At 56.5% G+C, this 27,945-nt stretch overlaps 1 protein-coding gene across 1 annotated transcript in view; it reads left to right on the top strand.

Annotated features, from left to right (window-relative positions):
* The window catches only part of Ryr3 (ryanodine receptor 3), a 269,526-nt gene that overhangs the window by 150,531 nt on the left and 91,050 nt on the right, over positions 1-27,945 (top strand). Inside the window, 12 exon segments of the mRNA XM_042687574.1 lie at positions 2,008-2,281; positions 3,282-3,396; positions 4,683-4,812; positions 6,103-6,206; positions 7,589-7,724; positions 11,397-11,577; positions 14,325-14,433; positions 17,092-17,212; positions 19,642-19,811; positions 23,663-23,883; positions 25,756-25,846; positions 27,758-27,898. Of these exon segments, the coding sequence (XP_042543508.1) occupies positions 2,008-2,281; positions 3,282-3,396; positions 4,683-4,812; positions 6,103-6,206; positions 7,589-7,724; positions 11,397-11,577; positions 14,325-14,433; positions 17,092-17,212; positions 19,642-19,811; positions 23,663-23,883; positions 25,756-25,846; positions 27,758-27,898 (1,793 nt within the window).

Raw genomic sequence — 27,945 nt, 5'->3', positions numbered from 1 at the left:
TGTTCAGTGTCGTACTTCCCACTGAGTTCCATCTGTCCCTGTGTAATAGATACTGCAATGCTGGATTTTGCTTGGACCTGGGACCATATTTGGTTTTGTAGTTGTTGCTGTTTTGGTGGTACTAGGCATTGAACCTTGGACCTCACACTCTTGGCAGGTGCTCTACCACTTGAACCTTGCCCTGGCCTTTTTTGGCTTCATTACTTTTTAGATGAGGCTTGACATTTTTGCCTGGGGATAGCCTCAGATCACAATCCTCCAGTTTACTCCTCCCAGACAGTGTATTTGTTAGAATAGGAGTCTCACCAACTGTTTTACCTGTGATCTCTCTATTTCTGTCTTCGAAGTAGCTTGGATAACAATCACCAGCCACAGCCCCACATTTGTGTTTTAACTGTCTGTTTGCTTACTTACCTTGTTCTTTTCCACTTCTGGCTGAGATTGTTCTGGACAGGGATCTTGGTTTTCAAAGTTGTCCTGCCCTGTGCTTCAGGGTGAAGGGCTAGTGCTCATTTGTCCTCTTGGGGGGTATCAGCTGATTTGGATTTTTGGATCAGCATGAAGCTCAGAGTTCACCTAAATCCTAAATTAACCTGAAATCCATGTTAACTGAAAGCTAATATTTCTAGTTTCATCACGATGCCCTGGTGAGAGGGGTAATCATAACTGATGACCAGTTCTGTGTCCTCTGACCGTTGCTTCTCCTGTGAGGGAGGCTGGACCCTGGGCATTCTCTCTGGAGGATTTGGTTGTCGGTGGTGAGATCTGTCATCCTTCCATGCTAATGGATAGGCATTAGAGGCACTAGCCAGCCTGCCTTTGTTCAGACTGTGAATGTTCACTGGCAGAAATGGGAGCCTGTGTGTCCCAGAGACGCGTCTCCTGAGAGGAGCCAGGTCGTAGCAGCTCCTGCCTTGAGAGAGCTCTAGGGTCATCTTACTGTGCCTTCCTACTTGGGTATCCCTCTCTGAGCTTCCCGGCTAATCTAAATGCCCGAAGGGCTGCAGGCACAGCAGTAAGTTAAGTTGATCCTTTACGTCCAGATGCCTTTGAGCATCAGCAACTGAGGAGTTCTTAGGTGAGTAACTCAGTCAGTAACTGAGTTCTTACGCTGAGCCAAGGGCCCAGGGCTGCCACAGCCAGGGGCAGGGAGCAGACGGCGGAGTGTGGGCAGGGCGCCAGCCGCAGGAAGCGCCCACCGAGTTTATTCCTCGTCCTCCTGCTGGCACGCCAGCCAGCTCCTCGTCCCGAGGTTCAGACTTGAACCTGGTCTGCGCTGAGGTTCTCAGTTCAGCACTGGACTTGGAGACAGCGCAGCTTACCAGCAGTGTTCCCAGCCTCGCCTTCCCGGCTGGCGGTGCCACAGTGGCTGCTGCCTCTTGGTGCTTGGAAAAGTAGTTGAGAAAGCGGTGTCCGCCGACTGCTGCCCAAGTCCCAGGGCGTGCGGTCGGCTCCCGGGGCCATGGTCGGTGTCCAGCTCCCAGCCTTCTGCCCTGACCGCCCCTCCGTCTCCCGCCTCTGTTTCCTAATCTACCTGTGTGTGGGCATCACGGAAAGTGTCGTCTGTAACTCTGAAGTCGGTGGCGTGGAGGCGCCGGTGTAGGGGGTGTGGGGTCTCTGAGGTGCTCAGAGATCTCACCCGTGGTGAGACTTGGGTGCTCTGAGGAGTCGTGTCTAACCCTTCTCCTCCCCTCCCAGCCAGCCAGGCAGGCGAGCTGCAGCGTTGCTGCTCCATATCACAAACACGAAATGTTACGATGAAGTAAGAGCGTGACGAGCTGGCTCCTAGCTCGCACAGGCTCGGACAGTCTTGTCTACAGCGTGCGACCCAACGGGATGTGGGCGCCTTTCATTGTCACCGCAGTGTCCCTTCTTTAAGTGTCGTGGCGTATTATTCTCCATCCCCGTCACGGCCTGTCGCGCCGCCTTGCTTCTGCGTGACTGCGGGCCGCCCTCTCTGAGCGCGGCAGCCGCACAGCTCCCATGCTCCTCCTGTTCTCTTCCCAGCCACGCTGAGGGAGCTGGTCTCCCAGACCATGATCTGCTGGGCCCAGGAGAACCAGATCCAGGACGCGGAGCTGGTCCGCGTGATGTTCGACCTCCTCCGGAGGCAGTACGACAGCACCGGGGAGCTGCTGCAGGCCCTGCGCAAGACCTACACCATCAGCCAGGCCTCCGTGAGCGACACCAGCCAGCTGCTGGCCGCCCTGGGCCAGATTCGCTCCCTCCTCAGCGTCCGGATGGGCAAGGAAGAGGAGCGGCTCATGATCCACGGGCTGGGGTAGGCCGGGGCCACGCCGCGGAGGGCTCGCCACGGCGTCACAGGCCACGGGCTGGGGTAGGCCGGGGCCACGCCGCGGAGGGCTCGCCGCGGGGTCACAGGTCACTGTAGAAGGCCTGGCCCTCCTCCTGGAGGCATTACACCTTTGGCTCAGACGGGCCACCTGCTCCTCAGGGCGTGAGGAAAGGAACAGCGAGGATTTTTAGGTGAGGGAAGGACAATACTGTCTCTTGAGTCTTCTGAAAATAGCCACAGGGAGACGAGGAAAACCAAACCCAGAGGATCAGACGCTTTCTGAGGCTTCCTTCTGGGCCTTTCCGCTGAACTCTCACCTATGGAGACATTTTGTGTTGTGGGATTCCTTACCCATGTTCACGGTTCAGGGGTCGGACTTAGAACAGTGTAGCACGACAATTGGCAACATTTTAGCCATTTGAAGGATCTCTTACATAGTAACACTTGCAATGCACCCCAGGGAGTCACTGGCCAGTGTGTAACTTCACCTGACTTAAACCAAAATCAACACTGTAGCGTCCCCCCCCCCCCCACAACCCACAGGCAGACGTCCAAGGTCCTCCAAGGTCCTCCAAGGTCCGGGAAAGGGACTTCGAGTACAGCTGGGGGAGAGGGTGCAGACAGGGGCATTCAGCAAGCTCGTTCCCGAAGATGGCTTTTACAGGAGCAGAAAAGGGCCTCAGAACTGACCTGAGTTCAGACCACAGTAGCAAAGACTTTATGATGGAGCATGGAGGAGAGAAGGCAGCTGATTTGGGCTGTCTCAAAAACAGTTACAAGCAAAAGTACCAGGGCAACTGTTTACGTGTCAACAGAAAGAAACATGTTCCATTCAGAAGCCAATATTGATAAATCAGGAAGTAAAGACTGTCAGCGGAGGAGTCGCCCTTACGGGCCTCTTCCCCCGCAGTGTGCTCGCCCCTCCCCGAGTTCTTAGCGCACAGAACCACGCAGGTGCTGACCTCTCGCTCTGCTCTTACCCTAGAGACATCATGAACAACAAGGTGTTTTACCAGCATCCCAACCTCATGCGAGTCCTGGGCATGCACGAGACCGTGATGGAGGTGATGGTGAACGTGTTGGGAACCGAGAAGTCGCAGGTAGGACCACGCAGAGGCCTGGACTCAGGCCGGTCCGCCTGTCTCAGCTCCCTCTCCTCGGGGAGACAGGGCTGCGCATGATGCCAGAATGGAGCACAGAGGAGACAGCCAGTTCTCAGAGCTCGGGGATCTCCTCACCCGACACACCCTTCCCATGCGTAGGTCTCGCCCTGCATCCTGCAGCCCTGCTCCTTCCCGCGTGGAATAATGCTGCGTTCCTCTGGGCTGAGCCGCAGCAGGCTGCTGTGAGGCAGTACTGAAGGGATCCTGCCGCTGCTGTCAGCCAGGCTCCTGACAGACCCGTTCCTTGCCAGCTCAGCCGTACCGCGGGTGACAAGGGGAAGGAATGGGGACTGGGAACTGGCGGGCTCTGTCCCAGCTCGTCTGAAGCATCAGGTGGCTCTGGCGACCATACATACACAGTCTCAAATGTTGCAAATGCTGGGTATAAGTGGATCCCAGCCCAGTTTCACCAGTACGGGGGGAAGGGGGGGGCATGAAAGAAGAACCCCCTCTCCGGTGTCCCTCTCATCTCTTGGGAAAGTCAGCTCTGTCCACAAGATTCCCCATGTATGTTCTAGATCCTCAGCAAGCAGGGCGCTGCGGCTGTCAGAGGCCAAAGCAGATGCCCAGGGGATCCAGTCAGGTCTTTCTAGCATCCTGAGGCACCGTTTACGATGGTAGAATTAAAGACAGGAAGCGGCCTGGCTTACGGGGGCTGGTCCTCTGCCATGCAGGGGCATCGAGCACAGTCATCGTGGAGTGGGGGGCGTCGCCGTGCTGATGCCCATGGCTCTGATTTTGAGCTGTGTAGGAGGAGCTCACAGGAGACACTTCCGTAACTGAGGAAGGTTCCCCGAGAGGAGTGGGGTGCTCTGGAGGCCCAGCCGTGTCTCTGGGCACTTGATTTCAGTGGGCCTGCTTTTTGATGGCCCCTGCTTCCCTTCCAGGTATTTCCCATCAGAGGGTCCAGCCCACGCCCTCCTAGCTGAAGACGACACTAGCCCCATGTGGAGTGGGTGGGTCCGTGTAACCCCTGAGGAAACTGGGATTCTGCCGGGCGGCTACTCCCTCCAGAGCTAGAATTAGCTCTCCGTGTTTTGGGAAGGCTTTTCTTAGGTGCCCTCCGCTCTCCGTCCCTCCTGTGAACAAGTCTTGGGGAGAAAGAAAAGTGAGGGAAAAATTCACTTTCCAAACTGTGCACAGCTTGTAAGATGACTTCAGAGATCAGACTTACCAGAAGAGCCCAATGGTACAGCTTCCTGTCTCTGACGTTTTCCCTACAGATTACTTTCCCAAAGATGGTTGCCAGCTGCTGTCGCTTCCTCTGCTATTTCTGTCGAATTAGCCGGCAAAATCAGAAGGCGATGTTCGAGCATCTAAGTTACCTGCTAGAGAACAGCAGTGTGGGACTAGGTATGTCTGTGTGTGTCTGCGTGCCATGTTAACACTTCCACACTGGGACTCAGGTTACACTGCCCCTGCTGATTACGTAGGAGAGCCAAGGAAGCAAGCCACATAAGCCAAAATACTTTCAAACACAAAAGAGGATGCCACCTGTGCTCACAGACAAAGAAACACATCTGTTCTCCAACCTAGGCAGACGTGTTTCTACCAACCAGCAGTGTGACACTTGTGCTGGCACAGGCCCCTGGGGACCAGAGGCCAGCAGTGTAAGAAAAGCTGCCTGGAAGTGAGGATCTCTCGTTGAGAAACACCCCTCCCAGCCCACTCAGCTGATCAGAAGCAGAGCTAAGGGGACCGATGTCACAGATCCGGTCCCTTCTTGTCAGGCTGGCTACCGAGCTCATTCCTGTCCCGTCTTCCAACTGGCGAGTGCTACACTTAGTATACTGCAGACCAGCCAAGAGCAAGTACAGACGAACAGTGAGACTCCATCACCCATCCAAGAAAAACACCTCACTGCCCGGTCCTGACCCTGTCAGGCGCAAGCCAGAAGAATGTATGGAATATGCAAATACATGCACTTGAAATCATACTCTTTCTGTTTATCAAATGCAGTGGAAGGCTACTAACCTTTTTGTAAAATGCCACTGAAGTCTTCCTTAATTCTATTCTGCAAGCCAAACAGACTGAAAATAAAGGTCACAGGCAATGTTGATGGCCTGATGTGAATATGTGAACGAATGCTATTTGGAGGTATTTTAAGCTCGTGTGGCATCTGAGTGTTTGAGTGATCATCAGAAGGGCCCGAAAGTCTTGTGTTAGAGAACATGTTCTTTAGCCAGGCGCCAGTGGCTCACACCTTATTAGAGGCTGAGATCTGAGGATTGTCGTTCAAAGCCAGCCCAGGCAGGGAAGTCCATGAGACACTCTTCTCCAATAAACTACTCAGAAAAAGAAGCCAGAAGTGGCGCTGTGGCTCAAGTGGTAGAGCGCTAGCCTTGAGCAAAAAGAAGCCCAGGGACAAGGTCCAGACCCAGAGTTCAAACTCCAGGACCAAGAGAGAAGGGGGCGTTGGGGGAGACATGTTCTTGGTGTTGGAAATATGTGTCTCACCCATTCTTGTAGACTTGTTTCCTACAAATCTGTGTTTACAGCCAGCCATGATTTTAGGGAGAAAGAACAGTAAGTCTGGCTGCTCTCGGGCCTCCGAGGGGCCCAGGCTGTGTGTGTTTGCTGCCCTCTGCTGTCCACTGCGTGACCTGCGGCCTTAACCAACGGGGGTGCCTCCTCTTCCCTCAGCCTCCCCCTCCATGAGGGGGTCCACGCCCCTGGACGTGGCAGCCTCCTCCGTGATGGACAACAACGAGTTAGCGCTGGGCTTGGAGGAGCCGGACCTGGAAAAGGTAACAGGCCCCTGGCTGGGGACGTGCCGTCTATTCCTCGCGGTAGCCACGCGCGGGGGAAGCCAACCGAAGTCTGCTGCTTCGTCTGGGCGAGCCGCAGAGCCAAGAGTGACCTTGAACATGTGGTCACGAGTTCCTTGTCTGTGGAGGGCCCTGTTGACCCTCCATATACGAGGCTCTGTGTCATTTGACGCGTGAGTTTCCACAGACAGGGACAGAGCGGGCGGGAAGGGGTGTCGTCCACGCCTGCTCCTGCGCCCTCCACTGGGCTGTGGGTGGGCTGAGGACAGGGGCAGCTGTCTCTGATCTGTGCACCATCCCTCTCCGGGAACCGCTTCCTCACTGGATGCTGGCAGGATGAACAACGAGCTTTCCAAGTGTGGAAAGAAGCAAGCGGGAAGGGCCTGGGCCAGGGGCTGGAGATCCACAGCGCCTCCGCTCACCCTGCCCACAGTGGGTTCGGGCATGAGGGAGATGAGCATGCAGCCCTGACGGAAGGCCACTTAGGACTTAGGGGGCTGGGGGTGGGGCTAAGGTGTGGTGGTGTTTGGGGCTTGCACGGAGAGAACCCAGAAGCTGGCTCGGACAGAAGCACAGGGTGCTTGGGCATGGCAAGAAAGGCTCCCCCAGAACTGGACCCTGTCGATACCTACAGCATCCCAGGCCACACCCTAGGTAGGTGCCAGGTGCCCACCTGCAGGTCGGCAGGTTGGGGGGCAGCAGGCCCCTCCAAGAACCGACTGGCACCAAAGCAGGACTGGACTTGGGCAGGGAGAAGAGCCAAGAGATGGCGTCGGCTTCAGTGAGGGATTGGGAAAAGAGCGAGAGTCCACAGGACCACGAGGAGAGAGGCACACATGTGTGCACACACAGAACGCCAGCACCCCCTAGCCAGAGACACACAGAGGACGAAGAGCGCCCATTCACCCAGCACTAGGCCGGCCCACTCTTCCTCTGAGGAGCACAAGAGGAGGAGCAGAAATGCTACGCTCCGCAATACCTGCGCTGTCCAGTAGGGAGTTGGTCTCACAGTGCCAGACCTGGGCCGGCGGAGCCCCAGGCAGGGAAACGAGGCGCAGCTGGCGTGGGCAGAGTTTCTCAGCGGAGACGTCCCGCGGCCGGGGAGGCCACGCAGGCAGCACAGGGCCCTGACCCTCTGCCGCAGCGGGACACGGCCGGAGCGTGGGCTGTGCGAGTCCCCCGCGGCCCCTCGCACGCACTTTAAATGGCGGGGTCGCGTGGTAGCTCTGTCTTTAGTGTCATGAAGGCCTGTTTTGGAGGTGGCCACGCCATCTTCCCTCCCCTTACGCTTTCTTTGCGTGTGGTACGGTCTCCGGGCCGGCGGTGAGCGTGGACATGTGCTTGTGTGCTGTTCTCGGCAGGTGGTAACCTACCTGGCGGGCTGTGGACTGCAGAGCTGCCCCCTGCTTCTGGCCAAAGGGTACCCTGACATCGGCTGGAACCCCATCGAAGGGGAGCGCTACCTGACCTTCCTGAGGTTTGCCGTCTTCGTGAACAGTGAGTCCCGTGCCTCCCGCGCTTCTCAGAACACGAGGGATGAATCACGGATGTGAATGGGGAAACAGGGGTTCTTTGTTCCGGGCATCATTTCAGGGGTGAAACTGGGGTTGTAACTTGGCAGTAGGAAATTTGCGCAGCATGCACAAGGTACTGGGTGCAATTCTTGGCAAAAAAAAAATGTTTTTAATATTTTGAGTTCTTATCACATGCCAGAGGCTACCAAGGGTCAGATAATTCCAACAAAGGCTTTACTCTTGAGGAGTGTGCAATCGAATGAGAAAAGCCGACACAAAGAAAGTCTGGAGTGGTGAGAAGACCAGGTTTCTGGGGCTCCTGTGTTCACGCCGTTGCTGAAGGGTGAGGCCATTGCTGGCATTCTCTGGGCACAGGATTCATGCCAGGGGGAGAGGAGGGGAGGTGACATTCCAGGCAGAGGAACCTTACCCAGAACCTGTAGTCAGAGTAAGAAAATAATTCCATTCCGATTAATGTCTCTGAGGCAAGCAGGAGTATTTTATTACTGGTAGTGGGAAAAATCATTTCCTCTCCATCCAGCTATGCCAGATGTCAGGCCGTGAAGGAAGGGGTAATACAGACAATGCAGAAAGCCTTTGAAGGAAAGCTCTGTGAACATTCATACTGTGATTAAGTTCATCGTTCATTTTGAAACTCAAGAGAAACATTATTGCAAGCCCTTGGGCAAAGCCAGTTTACCTCAAATCAATCTCAAGGTCATTATTCAGCTTAACCAGAGGGTGTGTGGTTGGTGTCAAGCTGGCCGAGCCGGAATGATTGATGAAGCGGTGTTCCCGCGCTTCCGAGCATGCTGTTCTCCTGCCTTGTGACGTCTTTGCAAGTTCTTCACCCTGGTCCCCGCGCTGATTATCAGTAGGAGTTGCACTTCAGATCCTTCCTCTTGCTGGGCAGTCTTGCTCTGTCTTTCCTGCAGATGTCCAAAGTCCAGTAATCAAGGAATGGCTTCCCGGTTCAGCTGTGGGAGCCAACCTCATTAGCCTTGTTCTAAAGACCTGAGACCTAGTTAAAATAAAGCTCATTGGACACAGACATTTTAAGGGAAAATTTAACACAAAGCTCTCTGACTTAGCGTTTCACGTTCTGATGCACTTTGTAGTTACGTGTCCCAAACCCTAGTCACTGAGGAGAGCTAAGCTGAATTCCACCTGCGGAAATGCTCGTGGCTCCCCCCGACCACTGCTGGGGGTGGAAAGAATCCGAAAACAGCACTTCAGTGAGCTTGAAGTTTCAAAGTTTCAGCTTTCTTCTTCTTATTATTATTACTGTTGTTATGATTTTTAAGTGGTTTTAGTTAAAAGGAGTTACAAGTCAGGTTTGGGGTACAATACTTATTGTTAGTGGCACCCCTTCCTTCATTCTCCTCCATATCCCTCTCCTGCCCCTTCCTGAAAGTTACACGGTAAGCATTATTCATACAGCGGAAAAACTACAAACTTGGCATGGTGGCACATGCCTATCATCCTGGCATTCTGGGAGCAGAGGCAGGATGACTGCAAGTTGCAGGTAGGCCTCAGTGGCAAAGAGGATTCTTTGTCTTGGAGACCCAAAAGAGAGGGGAGAAAAGGGAGGAAGGAGAAAAAGAGGGAAAGGGAGAGGAGGGAGTGGAGTGAAGAATGGGGGGAGGGCAGTCTAGGAAGATGGGCGATCGAAAGTAGTGGACTGTGGGTTGCGTCACGGGTCTGCGTGTTTGCTCTAGGACGTCTGATCCCGCTGGCTTTTCCCGAAGCGCCTTCCCTGCGCACAAGCCGTGCCGATACAGACGCCAGGCCCGAGGCCTCTCAGCCTGCGCTGACTCGCAGCATCACACGGTCTGAGCTTGCTTATAAAATGCACGGCGTCATTCCGTCTTTCTTCGGGTTTTCTCATCCTTGAATATTTACCACTTTCACCATCCTGGTCATTATTTTACCCTTTGACATCTCTGGGGAGTTTTTTTCATTTAATAAAACTAATTTTTGATGTTGTACATAATGTTGCATGACATTTGAAGACAAGCTTTTTGGGGAGACAAAACAAAAAAAAAACCCCTCAGAGCTTGCACCTGCTGGCCTGAAGCCGTACCTCCAGGGTACGGTTTGCTTGTCTTGAGAACAAGTTTTGCCGTGTAGCTCAGACTGGCTGAGAACTTGAGGTCTTCCTGCCTCTGCTTCTAGTGCTGACATTAAGTTACAGGCATCCCCCACCACACCCAACTCCCTGAAGACAAACTTTCTGTACACAACTTTTAGGTTCTTCTTAAAGAATTGAGCTATAACAGAGTGAATGGGCAGGCTGGGATGTAGCTCTGTGGCAAAGCATTTGCCTAGCAAGTGCAATGTCCCGGGTTCGATCCCTAGCACTAAAAAGTACAGTTTAAAAAAAGCGTGAATGGTCACTGATAGCTCTTTAAATTCAGCTCAATGAAAAATGGTCTGAGTCCTGTAACTTAGAATCAGGGGCTGTCTTTTGGAGGGAGAACTAAATAATTTACACACACAAACCATCTTAAGCTGCTGGTGGTGGCTATACTTGTAATCCTGATTTCAGGAGTGTGAGCTAGACTTAGTGAAGGACTTACATAATGAATAGAATATGGCAGAAGATAGAACGGAGCCCCCTGCTCCCCTCCTCTGCTTAGACATGGCTCCACCTCACAGAACCCCAAGTCTCCTGGAAGGAGGTCAGCCAGAAAGCGGCCCTGCGCCCCAGGCCTGAGCTTGGGCTGGAAGCTAGCAGGCAGCCTGTGCGGGAGGGCTGCCCCGCACGGCCCCCACTGCAGCCTCCGGCAGGTGGCCCCCAGCATGTGTCCCCCGCTCAGTCGGTCCCGAATCCCTGGCGATGGAAACTGTGGCCTAGCACGCGTGAGTTATTTTAGTCTGCTGAGGCCCGAGGCATTGTTTACACAAGAATAAACAATGCAAACGCCCATCACCATGCAGTCTCTGCTGCGTAGCCCAGTCCTCCAAGAAGTGTCTTAGGACTCTGAGCAATCATTTCTCTGGAGGTTTCCTCTAATATGCAACATCAAGGATCTTACCACAGCCGTGGAATTGTCCGTGTGAACCCCTGGTGCTGTTGGTGTGTATTTCTAAACCATAAGTCTTGCCGGGTTCTGTTCCCAGCGCCGCACTGTTTGCTCTTCTGAGTACACAGAAGAGGGTTCAACTATCTAACGAAGGAGGCAGAGGCATGCTTTGTATGTTGTTTGAGGTAGCGGTGCACCTGCTTTTGAACACACACGTGGGGTCTGAGAAACAGTGACTCCACACTAGCTCCTGACCACCCGGTCAGGAAAATGACGCTTCATCCCAAGTTCTGTACCAGCAGAACACAGACCGCACGTGGCCGTCCTGTGGAGCGTCACAGGGCACCAGCTGAAGAGCTAAGGTTAGACCCTCGCTCGGTCCCCCCCGGGAGCTAGCCTGCCCTCTGCCAGGGGCGACGGAGGACCAGAGCCGGTCAGCATCCTACCTCCATCAAGGAAGGAAAGCACCAGCGTTCCCACAGCTGTCTAGTTCTCTTAGTCACTGGTGACCAATTCCACAGCAGACCCCGAACCCTGAAAGTAGGGTGGCTAACTGGAGTGCTGCTTACCTCCTGGGAAGAGCTTCTGGGGTTCTTCCTAGTGAGGAGGAACCGTGCCCTCTCCCTCAGGTGAAAGCGTGGAGGAGAATGCCAGTGTGGTGGTCAAGCTGCTCATCCGACGGCCAGAGTGCTTCGGGCCAGCGCTGCGGGGCGAGGGAGGCAACGGGCTGCTGGCGGCCATGCAGGGCGCCATTAAGATCTCCGAGAGCCCAGCTCTGGACCTCCCCGCCCAGGGGCACAAGAGAGACGCGTAAGCGCAGGCTGCCCCTTCCCCCGGGGGGCGGGTCCCGGGACACGGAACCCCCCACCCCACATCCCCCCAGCCCCACCTCCCCCCACCCCACCCCCATGCCATGTCCCCCCACATCCCCCCCCACCCCATGTCCCCCCCCCACCCCCCACCTCCCCCCCACGCCACCCCACATCCCCCCCACCCCACCCCCCACCCCACCCCACATCCCACCCCACATCCCCCCCACCCCACCTCACATCCCCCCCACCCCCACCCCACCCCACCCCCACCCCACCTCCCCCCCACCCCCACCCCACCCCACCCCCACCCCACATCCCCCCACCCCCCACCCCACCCCACCCCCCACCCCACCCCACATCCCCCCCACCCCCACCCCACCCCACCTCCCCCCCACCCCCACCCCACCCCACCCCCACCCCACATCCCCCCCACCCCACCCCCCACCCCACCCCACATCCCACCCCACATCCCCCCCACCCCACCCCCCACCCCACATCCCACCCCACGTCCCCCCCACCCCACCCCCCACCCCACCCCCCACCCCACTCCCCACCCCCCCACCTCACGTCCCACCCACCCCCACCCCACGTCCCCCCCCACCCCCACCCCACGTCCCACCCCACCCCACCCCACATCCCCCCACCCCACATCCCACCCCACATCCCCTCCACCCCCACCCCACCTCCCCCCCACCCCCACCCCACCCCCACCCCACATCCCCCCCACCCCACACCACCTCACATCCCCCCCACCCCACCTCACATCCCCCCCACCCTACATCCCCCCACCCCACGTCCCCCCCACCCCACCCCATCCCACCTCCCCCCCACCCCCACCCCACCCCACCCCACCCCACCCCCACCCCCACCCCACCCCACCCCACATCCCACCCCACATCCCCCCCACCCCACCTCACATCCCCCCACCCTACATCCCCCCACCCCACGTCCCCCCCACCCCCACCCCACCCCACCCCACCTCCCCCCCACCCCCACCCCACCCCCACCCCCACCCCCACCCCCACCCCACACCACCTCACATCCCCACCCCACCCCACCCCACCCCACCCCCACCCCCACCCCACCCCACCCCCACCCCCACCCCCACCCCACACCACCTCACATCCCCACCCCACCCCACCCCCACCCCCACCCCCACCCCCACCCCACACCACCTCACATCCCCACCCCACCCCACCCCCACCCCCACCCCCACCCCACCCCCACCCCCACCCCACACCACCTCACATCCCCCCACCCCACATCCCCTCACCCCAACCCCCACCTCCCCCACCCCACCCCACATCCCACATCCCCCCACCCCACCTCACAACCCCCCAGCCCCACCCCACCCCATGTCCCCCCCACCCCACCCCACATCCCCCCACCCCACCCCACATCCCCCCCACCTCCCCCCACCCCACCCCACCCCCCACCTTCCCCCCACCCCCACCCCACATCCCCCCCACCCCACCCCACCCCACGTCCCCCCCACCCCACCCCACGTCCCCCCCACCCCCACCCCACATTCCACCCACCCCCACCCCACGTCCCACCCACCCCACCCCACCCCCACCCCAACCCACGTCCCACCCACCCCACCCCACGTCCCACCCACCCCACCCCACCCCATGTCCCCCCCACCCCCACCCCACATTCCACCCACCCCCACCCCACGTCCCACCCACCCCCACCCCACATTCCACCCACCCCCACCCCACATCCCCCACCCCATCCCCCACCCCCCCACCCCACCCCCCGTCTAAGGGGAAGAAGGTTCCAGTTGTTTCCACTGGCTGTTGAAACATTCACATTATGGCCTTGGCTCTTGTAGCGCGCACAGCAGTTAGCACCGGCCCCTTCCGTTTCCTGCCCGGCTCCGCCCGAGTCAGACCCCCGCATGTGCCCCGAGCCCTCTCACAGCGTGCCCAGGGACGGAAGCCTTGGTCACAAGGGCGCCATCGCTGTCCGACTCTGCACGCCTCCGCGCTGGCTCCCTCCTTCTCTCCCGAAAAGATGGGCCTCACTCAGCAGAACTCCTGCTGCTCTAGTTTGATTCCTCAGCACAGAGAGCCGCTGCGGACTGCGGGAAGTCGGAGCACGGATAAGTTCGTTGTTTCAGGGCTGTGGTTTGAGGGCGATGGCTTCCCGGATCGTAGCTACGACCCTTCACAGCCCCTGGGCTGGACCTCAGCACCCGCAGAGTGAACTCAGCGGGGCCGCCCCCAGGCAGTCTATTTTCCACTTGCAATAGGGACTTTGTAGACTGGAAAATTCCAAAACCTAGCTGTCCAAGGACCAGGCATGGCGGCACGGGTGGCCCACGGTGGCCAGTGTGTACCAGGCAGAGATTGGGCAGAGTGTGATCGGAGACCAGCCAGGCCAACCGTGTGAACTTTCCATTCCAGCAAAAGCCCTTAGTAAGGGGAAGGTAGTGGAGGCTGGGCCTAGGGAAAAGCTTAAGACCATATCCAAAAAATAACAAAAGCAGAAGCTAGGAGTACGGCCTGATCAACAAGTCTGAGACCTGAGTTCAAACCCTAGCGCTGCCAGAAGTACAGACAGTGTCCCGAGTCCCCCTGTAACACGGGGGAAACCGAGTCTGGCCATCCTACAAGCTGCTAGCACAGCCGGGTGAACCTAGGGGTCTCCGTGTGCACTGTGACAGCGCCAGCTTCTGTGCTGAGGGGCCTTTCCGGAGCTGAGCGCAGCCAGGCTCACCCCGGGTCCATTCTGTCTCCACAGCTCAGAGGGCGACGAAGAGGAGGACGCGGTCGTGCACATGGGCAATGCGGTCATGTCCTTCTATTCTGCTCTCATCGATCTCCTGGGCCGCTGTGCTCCTGAGATGCACGTAAGTGGAGAGACCGGCTCTGCGGAGCCGCCGCCTGGTGGGCACACTGCGGCCTGCGCGGGCACACTGCGGCCTGGGCGGGCACACTGCGGCCTGGGCGGGCACACTGCGGCCTGGGCGGGCACACTGCCGCCTGGTGGGCACACTGCGGCCTGCGTGGACACACTGCGGCCTGCGCGGGCACACTGCGGCCTGCGTGGGCACACTGCGGCCTGGGCGGGCACACTGCGGCCTGCGTGGACACACTGCTGAGCCGCAGCCTGCGTGGGCACACTGCGGCCTGGGCGGGCACACTGCGGCCTGCGTGGACACACTGCGGCCTGGGCGGGCACACTGCGGCCTGGGCGGGCACACTGCGGCCTGGGCGGGCACACTGCGGCCTGCGTGGGCACACTGCGGCCTGGGCGGGCACACTGCGGCCTGGGCGGGCACACTGCGGCCTGGGCGGGCACACTGCTGAGCCGCAGCCTGCGTGGGCACAGGGGATTTGGTGGACGCAGCCTCTCGCGCTATGCCTGGCCTTGCTCACGTGCTTTTCCCTGGGTTCCTTTTACCTGAGGTCATCGTTGTTTCGTGGTCAATGAGTGAAAGTTCAGTTTTCTAAGGCAAGACTCCTGAGCGCGTGCTGTGTGTGTGTGCGCCTCCTCTGTGCAGTGCTCCTGAGCACATGCTCTGTGTGTGTGCGCCTCCTCTGTGCAGTGCTCCTGAGCACATGCTGTGTGTGTGTACGCCTCCTCTGTGGCACTGACTGGCCATGTCTTGTGCACATTGTACCTCAAAAGCCTCCCCACACTGTGTTTCCACATGCCTGTTAGGGATGAGTGCCCCGATTCTCCACTGGGGCCATCTGGAAAGACTCATGCAGGACATGGAGATCTGCTTTACCTGAGGCCAGGGGCACTGGCCCCGGAAAGCAGTCTCCCAGAAGTAGAACTTTGCGCAGTGCGGCAGGGTAGCCTCCCGGAATCCATGTCTGGCAGTGGAAGGGGGGTGCGGTCACCGCTGACAGCCCACCGTCCCCCCGACTCCCCTCCCTCCCTCCTGTGGAAAGCGGGCAGCGCCAGGCAGGGCCCCGACGCTGTCACGCCCCCCGGCCAGCACGCACAGGGCCCAGCAGCTCACCTGCTGCAGCGGGACCCGGCGCGCCGGAGCGCTCGGCTCTGCCACAGAGCGGGGCCATTACCCCAGTTCAGCGGCCACACGCACACGACCTGCACACGCTTGCTGCTTGTCCGTGGGTGTCCGACCTGGAGTGAGCCCCGCGAGACTCTCCAGCGCTCCCCGACATTCTCCACTGCGGCCCCAGACTTATTCCACACACTGGGAAATGGAAATGGGGGAGCCATGTCCACACTCGCTGTAACACGGGCCACGTCCACACTCGCTGTAACACGGGCCACGTCCACACTCGCTGTAACACGGGCCACGTCCACACTCGCTGTAACACGGGCCACGTCCACACTCGCTGTAACACCGGCCACGTCCACACTCGCTGTAACACCGGCCACGTCCACACTCGCTGTAACACCGGCCGTGTCCACACTCGCTGTAACACCGGCCACGTCCACGCTCGCTGTAACACCGGCCGTGTCCACACTCGCTGTAACACCGGCCACGTCCACACTTGCTGTAACACGGGCCACGTCCACACTCGCTGTAACATGGGCCACGTCCACACTCGCTGTAACACCGGCCGTGTCCACACTCGCTGTAACACGGGCCACGTCCACACTCGCTGTAACGCCGGCCGTGTCCACACTCGCTGTAACACGGGCCGTGTCCACACTCGCTGTAATGTCAGCCACGTCCACAATCGCTGTAACACGGGCCACGTCCACACTCGCTGTAATGTCAGCCACGTCCACACTCGCTGTAACGCCGGCCGTGTCCACACTCGCTGTAACATGGGCCACGTCCACACTCGCTGTAACACGGGCCACGTCCACACTCGCTGTAACACGGGCCACGTCCACACTCGCTGTAACACCGGCCACGTCCACACTCGCTGTAACATGGGCCACGTCCACACTCGCTGTAACGCCGGCCGTGTCCACACTCGCTGTAACACAGGCCGTGTCCACGCTCGCTGTAACGCCGGCCGTGTCCACACTCGCTGTAACACGGGCCACGTCCACACTCACTGTAACACGGGCCACGTCCACACTCGCTGTAATGTCAGCCACGTCCACAATCGCTGTAACACGGGCCACGTCCACACTCGCTGTAATGTCAGCCACATCCACACTCGCTGTAACGCCGGCCGTGTCCACACTCGCTGTAACACGGGCCACGTCCACACTCGCTGTAACGCTGGCCGCGTCCACACTCGCTGTGACCCTAGCGTCCTGGGCACGTGGTCGTGAGCGCATCCTGGCCTGACTCGTCTTGGGGGTCAGGGAGCCACTTCCTAGGTCTCATGCCACAGTCACATGACCACTTCACCCTCCGCAGAGGAAGCGCGTGGCCTCCTTTGGCAACGTCATCCCTTAGTGGTCCCTTCTCTGCAGAATTCAGAGAAAGCTTCTCTCTGGACAAAAGTGTCTAGTAACTAAGGGGACATGGCGTTGATCCCCTACCTTGAAGGAAGGTGCTTGGAGGTGGGGTGGGGTGTGTGGGGCATGGGAGCTTGGTCCATATACCCTCTCTCTCCTACAATAGCTCATCCAGGCAGGAAAAGGGGAAGCCATCCGAATCCGGTCCATCCTGCGCTCCCTGGTGCCCACAGAAGACCTGGTCGGGATCGTCAGCATTCCCCTGAAGCTCCCCTCTCTGAACAAAGGTATGGACGCAGCCGGGACGGGACGGCCTGCCAGGCCGCAGCAGCTCCCGGGGCCGTGGGCCCAGACACGGCCCTGCCAGGCCGCAGCAGCTCCCGGGGCCGTGGGCCCAGACACGGCCCTGCCAGGCCGCAGCAGCTCCCGGGGCCGTGGGCCCAGACACGGCCCTGCCAGGCCGCAGCAGCTCCCGGGGCCGTGGGCCCAGACACGGCCCTGCCAGGCCGCGGCAGCTCCCGGGGCCGTGGGCCCAGACACGGCCCTGCCAGGCCGCGGCAGCTCCCGGGGCCGTGGGCCCAGACACGGCCCTGCCAGGCCGCGGCAGCTCCCGGGGCCGTGTGCCCAGAGACCGCCCTGCCAGGCCACAGCAGCTCCCGGGGCCGTGGGCCCAGACACGGCCCTGCCAGGCCGCAGCAGCTCCCGGGGCCATGTGCCCAGAGACCGCCCTGCCAGGCCGCAGCAGCTCCCAGGGCCATGGGCCCAGACACAGCCCTGCCAGGCCGCAGCAGCTCCCGGGGCCATGGGCCCAGAGACCGCCCTGCCAGGCCGCAGCAGCTCCCGGGGCCATGGGCCCAGAGTTGGCCCTGCCAGGCCGCAGCAGCTCCCGGGGCCGTGTGCCCAGAGACCGCCCTGCCAGGCCGCAGCAGCTCCCGGGGCCGTGGGCCCAGACACAGCCCTGCCAGGCCGCAGCAGCTCCCGGGGCCGTGTGCCCAGAGACCACCCTGCCAGGCCGCAGCAGCTCCCAGGGCCGTGGGCCCAGAGACCACCCTGCCAGGCCGCAGCAGCTCCCAGGGCCGTGGGCCCAGAGACCGCCCTGCCAGGCCGCAGCAGCCTCCCGGGCCGTGTGCCGGGGGCCCCAGGGAGTGTGGTGATTAATGGGTGCGTGTCTGCCACAGTCTTGGATAGGATCATACAGGGTTTTCCCCAGCGCTATTTTGACCTTAGAAATCTCTGCAAAACTCTCCAAACCACCTTGATTACATCATCTGCACCACAGAATAGAAAAGAGCATGCCACCACGGTAGTGTTTCCTACACTGACGTTCTGTGGAGCAGCTTTGCCACAGGTATTGATAGGTGTTCGTGTTAGTAGAGGTGGGGTAAGTTTGGAAAATAGACTGTGATGCTTTACAGCTTCATGAAGCACAGAAAGATGACAGTGTGTCTGAGGAAGCACACCATAAAGAGGACAGAATTTGAACTCCGTGTTTCTTAAGCACGTTGTGTTTTCTTAGCACAAAATGCTTGAAAGAATCCCACAAAGAATGACGATACTCAAAGCACAGAGATGTGTGCGATGGAGTTGCAGGGCCCGCTCGGGCCCGGCCCCTGGCTGAGCAGCGGGGGTCGGAGGCAGGCGGCCCCCACGCCCGGCCCCTGGCTGAGCAGCGGGGTCGGAGGCAGGCGGCCCCCACGCCCGGCCCCTGGCTGAGCAGCGGGGTCCGCAGGCAGGCGGCCCCCACGCCCGGCCCCTGGCTGAGCAGCGGGGTCGGAGGCAGGCGGCCCCCACGCCCGGCCCCTGGCTGAGCAGCGGGGTCGGAGGCAGGCGGCCCCCACGCCCGGCCACGCCCGGCCACAGCCCTGCATCTCTCGCGATGTGCACACCTCTACAGGGCTTGTGGAATAAACAGAACAAGAGAACGTTGGGTTTGTTTCTGCCTTGATTTCCAGATCAAGCACTTTTGATTTACTTTGTGGGATCTTCCCTTTATCTTTGGACTTCTTAAATTAAGGCTAGAATTCTTAGATAATCTAGGTGTCACCTACGTCAGAAAGCCGTTTCCAGATGTTTCCTTGGGGATGTGTTACGGAATAACGGCTGTAGACACGGCACGCTGTTGAAGTCACCCTGTCTTTATTAACGTTTTATCCCTCTTTTTCTGTTTGTTTGTTTTTGAGACAGGGATTCATAACCAGCTGGCCCAGAGCTCATTACTTAACCCAGGCTGGCCTAACACTTACCACCCCCCACAGGAGCTTCCGAGGCTGGGGTTAGAGACCCGTGCCACTGTCCCCTGCTCAGTCCTCACGTTCTAATGCCATCACCCAACCACGCAGTAATCGAGCCCTGATTTCTAGTATCTGCCTATTTCTGTAGTGTGAATATTCTCACCACGGCTGACTTCTTGCTACCATACTGGATACAAACAACCTCAAATGTAGTTTATAGTAAACAAATTGGGAACATGAATTACATTATTTGTTACCTTTTATGTATAACTTAATTCTAAAATGGCATGTTTGGTAATGGACACATTTAATCACTGATTCTTTTTTAACAATTGGCTCTGTCCACCCAGTATAAGGCGGTACCAGGACAGCAATGTTATTTCTAGAATTCATGTTGCTCATTAGAACAAGTATTGGCAGTAAGTTCCGTGTTGCCTTTTGAAAATGTAAATAGAAAAAGGGAAATGTTGTCTCCTGTCTTTCAGACGGGTCGGTCAGTGAACCAGACATGGCAGCCAACTTCTGCCCCGACCACAAGGCACCCATGGTGCTGTTCCTGGACCGTGTGTATGGTGTTGAGGACCAAGCTTTCCTGCTGCACCTGCTGGAGGTTGGGTTTTTACCTGACCTGAGAGCCTCTGCCTCTCTAGATACAGTAAGTGGTTAAAATAAGCAAAGAAGCGTTGCCTGCACTGCGTGATTAACAGCTTGAGCTGAGACGCTCTTCACTCTGCATTCTCACTGGCTGCACATGCATTTTCATTTACCAACCGAGGGGTGGAACTCGGGGCTCACTCCTGTTCAGCTTGCTCGCTCACAGCTGCTACCATACCTCCAGTCCAACGTTTTTGCTGATACATTGGGGATGGAGTCTTCTAGACCTTTTTGCCTGGCTGGTGGAGCCACTCTCCTCTAGATGTCAGACTCAGAAGGTGTGAGCATGGCAGGCATTACTGCCAGTGCTCCTCTACTTGCCGATTTCATTTGAATAGCCTGCTTTTCAGAGTGACAGCAAAGAGGCACCAAGAACCTGAAGACCTTAATGTATTGGGCAGAGCTGAGACACGTCGATGAATTCAACCTCACTCGCAGCGTTTCTAAACTGTGGCATTATTTTTTGTGGGGAACTGTCCTGTTCAGAGTTGAACATTTAGCAGTGTCCCTGGTCTTTTCCCATTAGATGCCAGTAGCGCCCAACTCCCTGCTCGACCACCACTTCCCAGACCAATTGCAGATATCAGAAAGACTCACCTCTGGAGGAAGCGCGGCTCTCTTGCTCATGGAAGAGGCTGACTGGTGGCTTTGCAGTGCAGATGCTCTTCCTGCTCCACTCAGGGAGAACAGATCTGTAACCAGAAACATGAGCCACATGCGTGCCAGAGGCCAAGGGAAATGTGGGTTTGGAAATCAAGGCTGCAGTACAGCAATCGGGCATCTATAGACACTAAGAAAGAAGTCCAGCTATTAGAGATGCCAACTGCCACACATCAGGATGAAGCAGAAAGACAGTGTACCCAAAGTCCTGTGACCTAGAGGAAAAGACAGGCTACCTCATTTTGATTCTGAAATGATTTTACTGGGATGATTAGGGAGAGAATGTTCCAAGGGGCGGCACCGGGGGCTCACGCCTGTCATCCTAGCTACTCAGGAAGCTGAGATCTGAGGATTGCAGTTCAAACCAGCCCGGGCAGGAAAGTCCATGAGACTCTTATCTCCAATAAGCCATCAGAAAACCAGAAATGGCACGGTAGCTCAAGTGGTAGAGCGCTCGCCTTGAGCTGAAGAGCTGAGGGACAGCGCCCAGGCCCAGAGTTCAGGCCCCACGACCAACAATAAAAGGGGGGGTGGCACTGATCAAGAAGCATTGTACATATAAATTAATGTGGAATTGAAACATTTTGTACAGCTACGTAAAGGTAATTGAACGTAAGTACACAAGACCATCTTAGCAATGCAGACTGCTGTGTGAGTCGGATCCACATGTGCGTGTGCACTCACGCATACACACACCAGACACAGCCTGAGAGAGAGGTAAGCAGCCAGCACCTTAGCTGGATGGATTTCCTTTGGGTTGCCCAGGGATTATGGAAGTCCTTCCCTAGTGGAGCTTAGCGCAGGACTAGAGAGATCTGTTTGAGCTGTGGACGTGGGGCGTCATGGAGCAGTAAAGGTGTTGGACCACATGACGCTTTCCTATTTAAATCCACGCCTCCATCACACTTTTGCTTTGAGTTATTTTCTGAATCACTAGGTTAACAAAAAAAAAGTTAGCTGAACCTGGTGGCTCACACCCAGCTACTCAGGAGGCTGAGGTCTGAGGCTCAGGTTTGAAGCCAGCCCCAGCAGGAAAGTCTGTGAGACTCCTATCGCCTGGTAACTACCAGAAAAGCCAGGCGTAGAGTCACAGCCTTGAGGGGGGAAAAAAAAAAACAAGCTCAGGGATAGAGCCCAGGCCCTGAGTTCAAGCCCCGGGGCTGGCACCAAAAGGAAAAAAATTAAGCTGGGCGCCAGCAAATCACACCTGTTTTCCTAGCTACCCAGTGGCTGAGCCCCAAGGGCTGTCAGTCCAAGGCCGTGGAGACAGGAATGCCCATTGACTCCATCTCCAACTACCAGCAAAACACTTGGTCTGGAGGTGTGGCTCAAGGAGTTAGAGCAACAACGGTGAGAGAAAAAATAAAGCCTGAGGCTGAACTTTGCTCATAATACCAGCACAAAAGAGAAGAAAGGAGCTTGGCCAAGTCCCCGTGTTTCACGGTTAAAGCAGTTGCTTGTTTGCTTATACATCGCAGAACAAATGCTTTTCCACCTAGTATTCAGTTGCTCAAGAACCATCGGAAACAAACAATGTCTCTATTGAGATCCTGTACCAAGAGGCAGTCATGCATCTCATTTTAACACTTTTAAGCCATTGGAATCAAAGCTCTGCTTTCCTCATTTTACCTTCTCTGACAATGAAAGTGAGACCCATGAGCGATGAGACTTTTTTCAGTGTGATTGCTAACGCTGCTAGATGAACTGATACGAGCAGTGTACAGTTCAAAGGAAGCAGCTTTTCAAGTCGTAAGTTATGGAAAATGTGTTACAGATCTAATTGCCCTGATAATGATGGAAAATAACGATAACGTCTTATCTTTGCGAATCTAAAGGTTTCTTTTGAACTTCTGCCGTTTTCAAAGGTGGTAGTCAGTCACACTTGGTCTATAGTTAGTGTCACTGAATGGGTTTCTCTTGAATTCTGTCTAAGTGAACAAAAGGGAACTTTGTGAGGGAGAATTATCCCCGCGTTGTAGAGAAGGTCCCAGATTTCTGTTCCTTTTTCCCACGAAGATCGGTGACCGCTTTAGTGGGATGTATCTCAGGTCACCTCTCAGCTTGTGGACTGCTCACAGTGCTTACAAATCAGTTGACAAGGGTCTGAGACACTTTCTCTTTGTAAAGCTGTCACCAAACTGGTGGATTTAAGGGACCTTTGGACCTTTAACCATTTCTTAATCCTCAAATTCCCAAAGGAGAATGTGTGAATCTCCATAATGTGAAAACGGAGAACTAAGGCCAGGGTAATAATGTAGCAGCCTGGCATCTGTATTGGCAGCCGAGGTGTTGGATTCAACTGGCCACGAGTTCACCAGTTCTAGTGGATCATGCTTTAATCCCAGCTACTCAGGAGGCTGAGATCCCAAGAGTTGTGGTTCAAGGCCAGTCCAGGCAGAACTTAGGAGAGTCCATCTCCAAAGTAACCAGAAGAGGGTCAGAGCGAGCGCGTGGCTCACGTGGTAAAGTACCAGCTGAGCAACCAAGGGAGGCAGCCACAGCTTGCTGAGCCCATAGTTCAACACAAATGGGCAACCAACGCTGGCCGCTCCGCTGGGGATGCAGCCATCTTGGGCCATTTGCTTTTTGTGTCGTTTTTCTTTTCACTTTTTTCTGTTTTGTTGGATTTCTACCCGCTGACCGGGTAGGAAGTCCCTGGCTCTGTTTCTGTGAAGCGCGGGTGTGTTTCACTTCCCAGTCTGAAGCTCCGAAGCTCACAGAAAACAGGGTGACCCGCGCCGCCTTCCGAGAGACAGGGTGACCCGCGCCGCCTTCCGAGAGACAGGGTGACCCGCGCCGCCTTGAGAGAGACAGGGTGACCCGCGCCGCCTTCCGAGAGACGGGGTGACCCGCGCCGCCTTGAGAGAGACAGGGTGACCCACACCACCTTCCGAGAGAGACAGGGTGACCCGCGCCGCCTTCCGAGAGACGGGGTGACCCGCGCCGCCTTCCGAGAGAGACAGGGTGACCCACACCGCCTTCCGAGAGACAGGGTGACCCGCGCCGCCTTCCGAGAGACAGGGTGACCCGCGCAGCCTTGAGAGAGACAGGGCGACCCGCGCCGCCTTCCGAGAGAGACAGGGTGACCCGCGCCACCTTCCGAGAGAGACAGGGCGACCCGCACTGCCTTCCGAGAGAGACAGGGTGACCCGCGCCACCTTCCGAGACTAACCCGCGCCTGCCCGCCCCCAGGTGACCCTCAGCACCACGGAGGCCGCGCTGGCCCTGAACAGGTACATGTGCTCCGCCGTGCTCCCGCTCCTCACGAGGTGTGCTCCTCTCTTTGCCGGGACGGAGCACCACACCTCCCTCATCGATTCCACGCTGCAGACAATATACAGGCTTTCCAAGGGACGGTCTCTCACCAAAGCCCAGAGGGACACCATAGAAGAATGCTTGCTCGCCATTTGCAAGTAAGTGTTTCTCCTCCCCGTTCGGACTGTCCACCTATCCATGAAAATGCACGTAGTCATCTAGAGGCTGGTGAGAGGGTCTGAGAGGCGCCTGGCCTTCCCTGCACACCGCCTTTCCCCAGACATTTCCTCTCATGTGTCTCCATAGCTCTGCTCTTCTTAATGCCCAGCTCCTCCTAGAGGGGCGAGGGGCTGCTCAGGCTGTGGCCCACGGAGTGACAGCCTGGGCTCTTTGGTGCGTGAAGTGTTCAGATTATGAAGTAATGGTTTCGTTCTCAGGATAGAGCCAGGACACTGTTCCGTCCTCCAAAAGAGACCATATTCTAAGTGTGAATCAGAGTGGGCCACATTCAGGTCTCCCAAGACCTTGTGCAGAGGCAAGACCTCTCGATGCGGTGGGGAGTTAGAACATGGCTTTCCACCGCTGCAGGTGGATATTAGAGCCAGCCCAGAAAAAAGGGCCCTGGGCTCTTAGGAATCTATATCAAGACTGGTAGGGTCAAAGGGTGAGGAGTCCTTTAATAGCATATGTCCCGGCATGTGCAAGCCCTATGACCTGCTGTTTTACACCAGTGATTTTCCTCTGCAGATGCAGATTGGCATCACCTGATAAGCTGCTAGATATCTAGTTCCCAGGCCAGCCTCCATACACAGCGTTCTCAGGGATTGGAGTCTAGGATTCTGGCTTTGGAAGCTCTCCGTATAATTGCGATACTCAGCCAAAAAGGGGAAGGACCTGGGAACAGGCCTGATTCTTGTCGGAGGTGATGCTTCCCAGATGTACATCTGGTGCTAGGGCTGCTGAGAAGAAAACCCAGCAGCCATCTTAGAACGTCCCATTAAAGGCCACCTTAGCAATGAGACATCACAACCTCCCTTTTGGAAAAGCCCAACTACTAAGGATACAAATATTGGCAAAGATGGGACACCAGAACCCCCACTCACTAAGGGAAATACAAAAAGGTTAGCCACCATAGCAGCTGGTCTAGAAAAGCTAAACACATACAGGTGCCCTCCATTTTACAGCACACAGCAACCACTTTCGTAGCATTGGCAGAAGGAATGGTTCCACCCATTTTCCAGTGGCTCCTAAGACCACATCAAAGGACACAATTAGATTAATTAATCAGATTAATCACAATTAAATTTTAAAATCTGTTTTTTTTAACAAACACCATGTTATCCAGTCATATGATCCTTGGTATTTACCCAAAGGAGTTGAGGACTTGCATCATACACAAACATAGCTGCACATATGTATTTAGATCATTTGTATGCATAATTAGCAAAATATAGCAGCAAGCTGTTGTTCAGTAGGTGATGCAAAAACCAAAACTGCACCAAATCCAGGCAATGGGTTATTCACTGCTCAAAAGAAATGAGCCATCAGGCTGTGGAAAGACATGAGTGAACCTGAAACGCTGAGTAAAAGAAGCCAATATGCAAAGGCTATTGTAAGACCCCCCCAGCCGTGGAGGTAGAATAGCAGGGAGGGGAAATGCTTTCTATGACGGTAGGCATGTCCTTAGATGCTGTGTAGTATATGTGCCTGCCACTGGGTGGCGGCAGACTCCGTGTAGGCCGCTGCCAGCCTCCTCTTGTGCAGAATGCCCAGGGATTCGTGGTCGTCAGCGATGGCCGTACAGCTGTCTGCCCGCAATCCCGGCCTTCAGTGTGCACTGACCCTGCTCGGTGATTAGAATGTATCTGCAGGTGTCCCAGCTGAATAGACCTTTCTGCGTTGTAGCCGCGTGTCCATGCTTTGTGTTTAACCACTGCTTAGCCCCGAGGTGGGCGTCCTCCTGTCTTTCCTTTGCTGTTGCTCTGGCTCACCTCCTCCGCCCTTTCTGTTGCTCCCGCTCCGTGCTGCAGTCACTTGAGGCCCTCCATGCTGCAGCAGCTCCTGAGGCGCCTGGTCTTCGATGTGCCACAGCTCAATGAGTACTGCAAAATGCCTCTAAAGGTGAGCATCACCCTCCACGCCCAGGAAGCCGGCCTCAGCGCCATCGTCACAGCGTAGGGCAGGGCGGGTGGGCACCACCCCCTCCACAGGTCGAAGCCCTTCTTCAGTACCCAGGTCAAGAGGGGAGATTTCTCACATTAACTGCTCACCTTGTCTTTTTTTTTTCCAGCTATGTGGCTTGAACTCGGCCTGGGCGCTGTCTCTGCGCTCTTCAGCTCAAAGCTAGCGCTCTACCACTTGAGCCACAGCACCACTTCCAGTTTTCTGGTGGTTTATTGGAGATAAGAGTCTCACGGACTTTCTTGCCCGGGCTGGCTTTGAACTGTGATCCTCAGATCTCAGCCTCCTGGGCAGCTAGGATTACAGGCATGAGCCACTGATGCCCAGCTTCAACTTGTCATTTTTTAACTTGTCATATTTATTACTTTAGCAGAGGCTTTTACACTTCCCTGCTCTACTTAGGTTGCCAAAATATTTCCAGCCTTAAAAATCTTTGAGAACTGGGAATGTGCCTTCGTGGTAGAGTGCTTGCCTAGCATACATGAAGCCCTGAGTTCAATTCCTTAGCACCACATTAACTGGAAAAGCTGGATGCCGGGCGCTGGTGGCTCACCCTGTCATCCTAGCTACTCAGGAGGCTGAGATCTGAGGATCATGGTTCAAAGCCAGCCTGGGCAGGAAAGTCCGTGAGACTCTTATCTCCAATAAACCACCAGAAAACCAAAAGTGGTGCTGTGGCTCAAGTGGTAGAGTGCTAGCCTTGAGCATAAAAGAAGCTCAGAGACAGTGTTCAGGCCCAGAGTTCAAGCCCCAGGACTGGAAAAAAAGAATCTTTGAAAGCTCGGTAGTTTATCCTTCAAAAGGACTAAAATGTCCCTCTTCTGCATTGTTTTATTCTTTTATCTTGTAAATCCTCCTCTTTGTCTTAATTTTTTTAATTCTTTTTTTAGAAAGTACGGAGCCTTTCTTTTTTTGTTTGTTTCTGGTTTTCCCTTAGTTGTAGACAGTTTATTCTGGCTCCTGGAGCCAGAATCAGCCACAGCCCAGGAGGACAGTGGTGCACGCCCCGTGCCATCCTAAAATCCAGGCATCAGCAGAGACCAGTCACACCTGAAAATGAAGGCCCTGCTTAGTGACATTCACAGACCTCTTCTGTCCTTAAGACATAGTTCAGGCAAGGACGTAAGGAAACGTTCTGTGGGGTAAACAGCGTTCCCAGAGGCTTTGGTTCAGTCTCCTTGCAGGCTCCAAGGCTCCCGGCCCCTCTCCCCCCACCCAGCAATCTCAGATGACTCACACGAGGTATTCGGGTTGGTGACTTGCGTCCATTCCCAGTCAGCCTCATGCTAACTCATGAGAGACATTGCTGGTCATGCTGGTATCAGAAAACTCAGGGGATGTGGTCCCACCCACTGGGAAAGGGTGTTACCAGGGCACTTCTGCCCTCCACTGGGGAAAGGTGGAATTGCTGCCACATCACAGAGAGGCTCCGCAGCCGGGAGCCATAATTAAATGCAGAGAAAACCTTCACAGCCACAACTTGCTGCCCACCATCCCCTCTCCATGTCAGCGTCCCCAGGATCTTCCAGAGCCACAAGCACAGGTCTCAGGAGAATCCTCCCCACGCCCGCTGGCTGGCCCAGCACTCACAGACCACGGGCAGAAGGGATGGTTCCACTCCATGTCCTAGTGGCTCCTAGGACCACATCCAAGGACACAAGAGCTAGCCAGGCAGCTGCGGCTCAGGCAGGGGCTCATTAGTCCCACGCGCAGACCCTTCCCGCGCCGCCCGGAGGGGCCCCGGGTGCTTGGAGTGTGGGTTTGTCCTTAGGATCTCTGCATGCTGTTTTATTCTCCCCTGACGGCTCGTGGCGCGTGGATGCTTCCCACCTCCTGCTCTGTGCATCCCAGCTTCTGACAAGCCACTATGAGCAGTGCTGGAAGTATTACTGCCTCCCTGCGGGATGGGGAGGCCACGGGCTGGCTGTGGAAGAGGAGTTGCACCTCACCGAAAAGCTCTTCTGGGGGATCTTTGACTCCCTCTCCCGCAAGGTAACGTCAGTGCGTCCTACACAGACATAGGCCCTGGGAGACCCAGG

Source organism: Dipodomys spectabilis, unplaced genomic scaffold (genome assembly GCF_019054845.1).
Source record: "Dipodomys spectabilis isolate Male_0828 unplaced genomic scaffold, ASM1905484v1 ptg000108l, whole genome shotgun sequence".
In the NCBI taxonomy this organism is placed as follows: domain Eukaryota; kingdom Metazoa; phylum Chordata; class Mammalia; order Rodentia; family Heteromyidae; genus Dipodomys; species Dipodomys spectabilis.
Note: the sequence above shows the minus strand (reverse complement) of the source record. Positions and strands in the feature narration are given on the sequence as shown.